Genomic DNA, 8,488 nt, shown 5'->3' with positions numbered 1-8,488 from the left:
ACATTTAAATAATAAGTGCACTGTGCATAACACACAGGGCAACAGGTTTTAAAAATTGCCCATTCTGACACTAGCCGCAGCTAATGCAGATTAAGGCGATGTGCCGAATCCAAAATATAAACATTCCTTAGACTCATTCCATGTCTAACAATGACACTCTGGGTATGGAGAGCGACCGCCAATTGCTTCTTCTCCATAGACCAGAACTCACAAGCTGACTTTTTGGTTATGGAGAGCACCCACCCATCTCTGTCCAGGCTTTCATGGGAAAACCAACATCTCCGATCCAATGAGGTCACCAGGTCTCCATCTTCATGTTCTCCTTATCTTGCTTCATCCAAAACCAATGCCAAATTGGCACCCTTGACCAGTCAACCGTGGACTTCTTTTCCATAAACCTTGACTGGAGTCCCAAGTTCATTTGATGAATATCTACTCATGAAAACAATTCTTCTTTATCACAGAAGTTGGGACATTTGCTGCATGATTCTTCAAGTATCACAAATGATGGCATGAACAATGGGTGCTTCCTCCTCATTCCACATTGGGGATCAGGATCTCTCCTTCCTCCCCCAGGGGGAACATAAACAACAGTACCATTTTCGGGACAGAGGAACCCAAAGAAAGACCAAACTGAGGATCTCATAGTCTGAGGGCTGCTCAGGTCTTCATGGTACTTTGTCAGCCTCCATGCACAGGAGCCAGTAAAATGCACCAGTCAGAACACAAAGTTAACTCTTTATGACAAACAATGCACCTAACATAGAATTCACTCAGCCAAAGCTTTTTTAATTATCTGGGAATGTACCTCCTGAATGATACTAACCACACACGGCAAATGAAGATGGTGAACTTCATCCACCCAAAGCTCCTTCACCCTGTGAGTTCCATTAACACAATGGATTGCCGTGTATTATCACATTGCATTGAGCCAAGCTATTCATTTTGGGCTGACCGCCCACCCGAGGGCACTGAAAGGGGGATTCACATTTTTTTGTAACATGGCACACTACAACACCAATGCACTCTGCTACACGGTGGGGCTCTGTGGTTTTTGCTTCTGTAGTCTTTGTGTTGCAGCAACATTTGATAAAAAAATTTGCATTATAATCTGCACTATAACAATAAGGAATTCGTAATAAATGGTAACAGTAAAGATTTTATTAGAGTTCTAGTGGATATTAGTGGAACAGGCGCTAGGTAATTATCACTGATGAGGATTAAAACAAATGTCAATGTTCATGACACACAGAGCAAAGAACAAAATAAATATCTTCCAGTTCCGGTTTACTCCTTCTGCATACAAAAGCAGCAGCCAAGCATTATCACGGTGCCAACAAAAACAAAATATTCCGTCAGTCCTTGCAGAATTCTCATTGTACAGGTATAGTGATGGGCGTAAGAAAAAACCTGGAAGGTGAGCGGCCTGCATTACACCGACGCAATGATAACACAGAACAAGTTGTGCAGCTTCATTTCATGCCAGAAAGTCATGTGACACAAGACGTATGAATGATGACACCGGTGTGTAGGTTGCATCATTTTGTTCATGCCGGATTAAATCCTGAATTACACCAGATTAAGGAATTCAAAATTCAGATTTTGGTCACTCAGGGGTCAGAAAAATCAAAACTAAAAAAAAACATGCAACCTCACCAAGGCAAAGTCCATTTGGCTTTTCCTATCTTCTCTAGACTAAAGTTTTGGTGTGTGTTTCACTTTTGGATTGAGCCTGGGAATGTTGAAATCCTGGGTTTTTTTTCCTTTACTTATTTAAAAGGAAATATTGCAAGGCATTTTAGACTTCCAGGAAAATATTTTGTCCAAATTGGACCAAAACTAATTAAAAAAAAAAGTTTTGTTTAACTTTTTACCTTTTTCAGCTCTTTTGCATGCTTGCTCATTAACACCCTCACCCACTCATATGACCCTGTGAGCTCAGATTGTGGTCTACACCCCCACCCCTCCGCGGGGATAAGTCATAATACAGCTCTGCACAGCACTGGGGTCACTCAAGTGTCATTGTGTAAAGTGGTGAGCATTGCTTGCTTGCTATGAACAGGAAGAACCCTGATAATTACACAACCAAATTCATTAGAAGATGGCCAACTTAGTTTCATTTGTTTCAGGTATAGTGAACATTCTTTAAAATTTTCCATTTCAGAGAAAAAATGACATTCACCTTACCAATGTCTGACAACTGACATCCTGGGGGGGGGGGCTGGGGCGCACCTAAACAACTGCCGGCCCGGGGGAACACAGCCTGGGCCGCACCTAAAAAACTGCCAGCCTGGGGAATAGTGCCTGGGGCGCATCGAAACAACTGCCAGCCTGGGGGAACGCTGCCTGGTGTGCACTGAAACAACTGCCAGCCTGGGGGAATATGCTGCCTGGTGTGCACTGAAACAACTGACAGCCTTGGGGAACGCTGCCTGGTGTGCACTGAACAACTGCCAGCCTGGGGGAGCGCTGCCTGGTGTGCACTGAAACAACTGCCACCTTCACCTTTAGGTGTGAAGGTGGCAATTGGCACGATATGGTTTGCTCCTTTTCCCACCATCATGTCATCATGGAAGAGTTCCTGAATGTCCTCCACTATTAATATTAATACAAATAATATTGATGCCATCTGATATCCCGATAGATCCCGGAAGGGAATAAGAGCTAAAGTTTGACTTCTCAGTAAATAATGATAAATGATGATATCTATATAGGCGGAAAGCAAGCGAGAAACATCCATCTAAATCTTCCTGCCCATCTTTCTCCATTATTCCTCCTTTCTCATCATCTACCCGAGTCCATTGCTCAGTGTCTCTCCATCAATCCATCCTCACTATGTCCTTTAGTTTTCTTCTCTCGTCCCTTTCTCTAATCGTTGCTCCTCACTCCCACCAAATCTCTCTTCATTTGTCCCTATCTATGGCCCTGTTTTATGAAAGCTCTCCAACATTGGAGAGGATACACTTTCATCAGTGAAGCGGAGTGAACCAGCAAACCTGGAATGGTGATTTTTTTTTTTTTTTTTTTTTTTTTTTTTTTTTAAAGTTAAATGTTTTCAATCCAGAACCAAATCCGTTCACCAATAAAAGTATATTCTCAAGCCTTGGAGAGTTTTAATAAGTCAGGCCCTATGTATTCATTTATCCATCTCTCTCCCACCAACAATCCATCCCTCACTTTTTCCTTTAGCCTATGTTCTTACTTTGTTTCGCTCAGTTTTTCTGCTTGCATTCACCATTTTTTCTTAGAATTTTTTCCTCTCTCTGTCCTTCCTTTTCTATTTCTCTATCCATCTCTTAGCATTCTTTATAAAGTCATATTCCTCATATAATATCAGAGTTTATTTTCTCCTCCCTCATACATTAGAGGTGCGCAGCATGTGAAGGTGACGAGCTCCCTCAGCTGGACATTCGTAGGAATGAAATACAAACTCATTGCTAGAATCAGGAATTCATTTCCTTTGAGGATCCTTTGTATTTTTGGCATCTTTTTGAGCATCAGAAAAATTAAAAGGAAACTACAACAAGATGCACACACACCCATATATTAAAAAAAAAAAATTATATATATATTTCTCTTTCTCTCTCTCTCTCTATATATATATATATATATATTGAGAGATTTCTTTTTGGAACTCTGCCATCCATACTGTCCTCCTTGCCCGTTCATGTGGTTGTCTTGGCTTGGAGTGAAATACAGGAAGCCTCTATGATTGCCTTTTTTAAAGCAACTCAAGACAAAAATCAAAGAAACAAAGCAAAGAACACATCTGGCTTACCTGTCCCGCTGTCTTGGATCATCACCTTCTCACAGAGCTTTGGTTAGAAGCAGAATTCTCAGCACTTCTGGGTGTGTCAGATGCCAGCCTTTCCTGCCAGCCAGTTGTGGCACCTGAGGGAGGGTGCGGTGCCAGCACCAACTAGGTGAAAGCCATTGTCTTTGACGACAACAGGAGTGGTGGTGGAGCTCTGTAGTCCACGAAACAGAAGAATTGGCATTTTTGGTGGCAGGAGCACCATAAAAAGACTGAAGGTACAAATTTGAACTAAAATCATGCCATTTGCTTTATTTCAATGTAATAATTCAAAATTTGCTTTAACAGTTCCATTTTTCTTTAAATTGTAGAATTTACAAGAAACTGGAATAAGAAACAACATCCCGATGATTTGTGACCAAATGAGCGATATCCATTGAAAGGTCAGAGGCGGGAGGACATTGCATGGAGGTGACCGGCAGTTACATGGAAGGGAAAATTGCATCAGATGGTGACACATAGAGCAGCCTGGACAATACGTGTGAATTCATCACTAGGGACCCCGGCTGCTGTGGGTTATTGGGGCCACTTACATTTTCTTTACTGGTAAACCTGAAAAAAAACACATTTATAAAACGTTTGTATCACTGACGTACATATGCCTGAATACATTAAAGTATCTAATAAAGTTATAAATTGAGGGTGGAAAGATTGGAACATGAGTTAGGTTCCATAAAACGAGGCATAAACCCCTTAAATTTTGGGATGTGTGATAGAAGGAAGACATGGAGAGAATTTGCTCATCACCTCATTATAACCTGTTGGGTTTTTCTTTTTGCAAAACAAAACTGTTTTAGATTTATTTTAAGCAGAAAAAGAATTGTTGGGTAACACAAAAACTAATGTAATTTTTATACTACAATATTTTGGATGTGCTGAGCCCAGATATGGAGAGACCACCAGGCCACGGTGAACTATAAACTCATTGCACATTGATGGCTTGGCTTTTCTTACCATTTGGCATTCTTACCCGAGACGCAGGGCTTCATTTTTGTAGCAGTCAGGGGTCCTGCAGGCTGAGGGGTGCAGATAAAGGTAAGTCCTGGCTTTACAAATCCCAATGTCCTAGATCCTGCCAGGATAGAAAAATAAATGAATAAAATATCCCTTTTTTTAGCTTTGAATACTTGGCAGAGACTTACCAGCGGGCTGGGGGGTAGGTAAGAAAGAAGGTTTGCCTTCCCGTCCAGGCCTATGGACCATGTTCGGAGTTTTCTCAGAACGGATCCTATTGGATGGAGTAGAGATCGGAAGTTGCGGTCTCAGAAAGGAAGGATGGGGCACAGGCTGACCTTCCTGTACAATAAAGCCAGATATGAACTCATTATGAAAAGTCAGGTAGAAATATGTAAAAAAATGTCAAAACCCTCACTGGAAGGATGATACAAATATACAAAAATCTGGTTATGAAAAGGACCAATTACCCACAGGTTGTACCCAGCTAGGTGCAATTGGTACAAAAGTCATCCCAACCTTGGATAATAATTCTAAGTGTGGCTTTACAGATGAATCATGAAAAGAAATCAAGAGGAAGTGGTCAATATTATTTGGCGAAATGTTTTAGAGCCAATAAGGAAAGGTGACATGGATTTGTTGGGTTTAAACAGCCAACAAATACATAAACTTCTTTCAGCTATTATTATTATCCGGTATTTATATAGCAAATACATATTATGCAGTGCTGTACAAAGGCCATAGTCATGTGACTAGCAGACCCTCAAATGGGCTCACAATCTAATGTCCCTACTATAGTAATATGTCATTAATACAGTCTAAGGACAATTCGAGGGGAAGCCAATTAACCTAACTGCATGTTTTTGGAATGTGGGAGGAAACCGGAGTACCCAGAGGAAACCCACACAAACATGGGGAGGACCTGCAAACTCCATGCAGATAATGTCCTGGCCGAGATTCAAACCTGGGACCCAGCGCTGCAAAGGCCAGAGTGCTAACCACTGAGCCACCATGAGACCATGCCAAAATATAACCCACACGAGCCATGTCTGACATTTCTCAATGAGCTGCCCATGATGAAATCAGTTGTCTTTTTCATCCCCATTCCCTGTGCAATTCCTGAATAAAATTACAGAAGCAACAAAGTGATGTTCAAAAAGAGGGAAACAAAAAATTGTATTAAACAAGTAAAGACGGAACTGGATATTGACATCAGCGCCATCCACAAATGGCTGCAAAATGTAGTAGGGAGAGATTAGGGGCCCTTTAGGCTTTTTTTGCTATTTGAGAGATTTCTCCTTATTTCCTGTCATTGTCCTAGTTTTTTTATACCACAAACTATTTTCCAGATATGAACACCTTGGTAATCATTTTGTGTCTATACCTGGAGCCAACCATGAAAAACCCTTCTATGAACCACATCACCAAAAACTGGTGAGGAGTTTGTTCCAAGACGCTGGTTGTAACTTACCGACAAAGATGCAAATGGAAAATTATGAAGCTTTGCAAACGTAATAAATTATCTATGATAGGACAACCTTTTTCAACATTTTTACCCCAGAAGAACCCTGAAGATTAGTTTAGGTCTTGGCGAACCATTACTAAAACCAATCATTAGATGTTGGTGTGGAAAAAGGCCCCTTACATTAGTGGTTGGTTGGGTATTCCAAATGCCACCGCTAATTTAAATGATCTCTGTTGTCACACCAGGGGTGTTGGCACAAGCATTATTCAGGCACCACCAATTGAGGGGTCAATTGTCCACAGCTCAAGGAACCTCTAGAGGAACCCTGCTTGAGAACGGCTGCTCTATCATGTCATTAAGAAGTATGGCCTACAAATCCATGGAATACCAAACCTTGATTATGGGACCTTTGCCATCCCTGAAGCAGGTTGCCGAATCCTTCTGTTGCTGCATTCTAGTTGCCGTATTCTCTGCACCGTTCTGGCCATTCCCAACATTTCTTTTCGGCAGACCAGAAGAAGAGTCTAAGGCAATTCTCTTTGTCCTGTTCGGTCCCATCTGAGATTTATCAGTCACTGACCTAACCACCTGCGGAGTCTTTATAACCGTGGAAGATGCCACTGGATATCGCAGAGTCGGTATGCCAGCCCCTGGTTTGGGTAGCTTTGATGATTTATCTGGCTTTGGAATAGAATTTCTGGTGGGACAAGGAGTAGAAAAAGCCTGGTATGTTTGTCCTATTGTCTGAGTGATGTTTCCCCTTGTTGGTTGCCCAAAGCTGACCGGTTTGGGTATGGCCATTTGTTTCTCTGCTTTCTGAGCTGTATTGATTAAGAGCTTAGGAGTTGGCAGTAGACTATTCTTTTTTTTAATAAACACTTGATTACTATTGCATGAGAGAGGTGTAGAGGTAATAAAGGAGAAAGGTCCTTTACAGAAGACGCTTTCCTCATTGGCAATGTTTGTCACATCCAGATCACATACAGAGTCCATTGGATATTCTCCACCCGATACCTCTCTGCAATCTTTGTCCTTTTGTGGTTGAGTCTCATGATGGACCATGCCGAGCAGAGTACAATTTGCAGCAATGACTTCAGTGCTGTCATTAGGCTTTAACCGGGTGGCAAAAGTGGTGGCTTTGTTGAAGTGAGATGGAATGGACGATGCTGCATTAGATCTTTTTAATACTTGGGTAATGGCCACCATGTCTTTTGCACTGGGGGTAGCCATAACATTGCACATGGTAACATTGTTGCATGCCTCTCTGTTTTCTAATGCATCACCCATTTCAGCAGTTCTAATCTTCTCTGAACAAGTAGACGGTTCACTCATGGAAATAGTTGTTAACCCTTTTGTATGAACTTGTCCTGAGTCACTTATGATAGCTGTAGTATTAATGCTTGATACCAGGGATGTTGTGCACACCTGCAGGAAGTCACCTTTATCACTACTAGTTACACCATTCAGTTCAGACTTCTTCTCTGGACACAGAAAAGTAGTAAATTTAATGTCATTTCCTGGTTTTATTGCATTGTGTGTTTTCTGTGGGATAGCAGTTTTACCTGTACACTTTTGTGCGACTGGCACATTTGATACCTTGTCCTGGGTTACCTCTGCAGGAAGACCTTTTCCATAAGTTGTCACTATATCCTGCGTAGTATCCAACACCGGTACCTCGATGCAGGTTTTGGTACCTTGTGCTAAATCTGCTGCAGGTACCACACAATGAATTTTATTCTTATCACGTACCATGCTTGGACATGGTAACTTTGTGGTAAAGTTCTTTGAGGAAGTGCAAGTTGTAGTGGCGTTAAATGCGTGGCCTGCTGCAGGATTCCGGTTACCGAATATCAGGCTCCTGGGGCCAATATCATTCGCCGAAGACACACCGGCTCTTATTTTTCCAGCATTCTTGCTAGGTACTCCAATGTTTAAAGTGGTATTTGAATTATTTTCATTACATGTTGTAACAATCTCCTGGGTACTATTTGCTACAGAAAAATCCTGAGCCATTTCTATGTCCTGGATGACGTTTGCTACAAAATTGCCATGATCTTTCACAATATCTTGAGTAATATTTGCAACAGATGCTATGCCATGTATGTCCAATATGGGCTTTGATGTAGATACCCCACCACACATGGTCACCATGTCATGGGTGGCATTTGCAGCTTTCATCCCATCACACATGGTCACTATATCTTGGGTGGCATCTGCAGCTTTCATCCCATCACACATGGTCACTATATCTTGGG

At 41.7% G+C, this 8,488-nt stretch overlaps 1 protein-coding gene across 2 annotated transcripts in view; it reads right to left on the bottom strand.

Moving 5' to 3' along the window:
* The window catches only part of SLC7A3 (solute carrier family 7 member 3), a 29,641-nt gene extending 21,153 nt beyond the window's left edge, over nucleotides 1-8,488 (bottom strand). Inside the window, exons 1-4 of one of the 2 annotated variants that reach the window (XM_072431638.1) lie at nucleotides 6,627-8,488; nucleotides 4,957-5,110; nucleotides 4,785-4,886; nucleotides 3,604-4,366 (exon numbers count right to left, since the gene is read on the bottom strand). In XM_072431638.1, the coding sequence (XP_072287739.1) occupies nucleotides 4,344-4,366; nucleotides 4,785-4,886; nucleotides 4,957-5,110; nucleotides 6,627-8,471 (2,124 nt within the window). In that variant the 5' untranslated portion in view covers nucleotides 8,472-8,488 and the 3' untranslated portion in view covers nucleotides 3,604-4,343. Of the gene's footprint in view, nucleotides 1-3,603; nucleotides 4,367-4,784; nucleotides 4,933-4,956; nucleotides 5,111-6,626 lie in introns of those variants that run through there. The other variant, XM_072431639.1, reaches the window with a different exon arrangement.

Source organism: Pyxicephalus adspersus, chromosome Z, assembly GCF_032062135.1.
Source record: "Pyxicephalus adspersus chromosome Z, UCB_Pads_2.0, whole genome shotgun sequence".
Lineage (NCBI taxonomy): Eukaryota > Metazoa > Chordata > Amphibia > Anura > Pyxicephalidae > Pyxicephalus > Pyxicephalus adspersus.
Note: the sequence above shows the minus strand (reverse complement) of the source record. Positions and strands in the feature narration are given on the sequence as shown.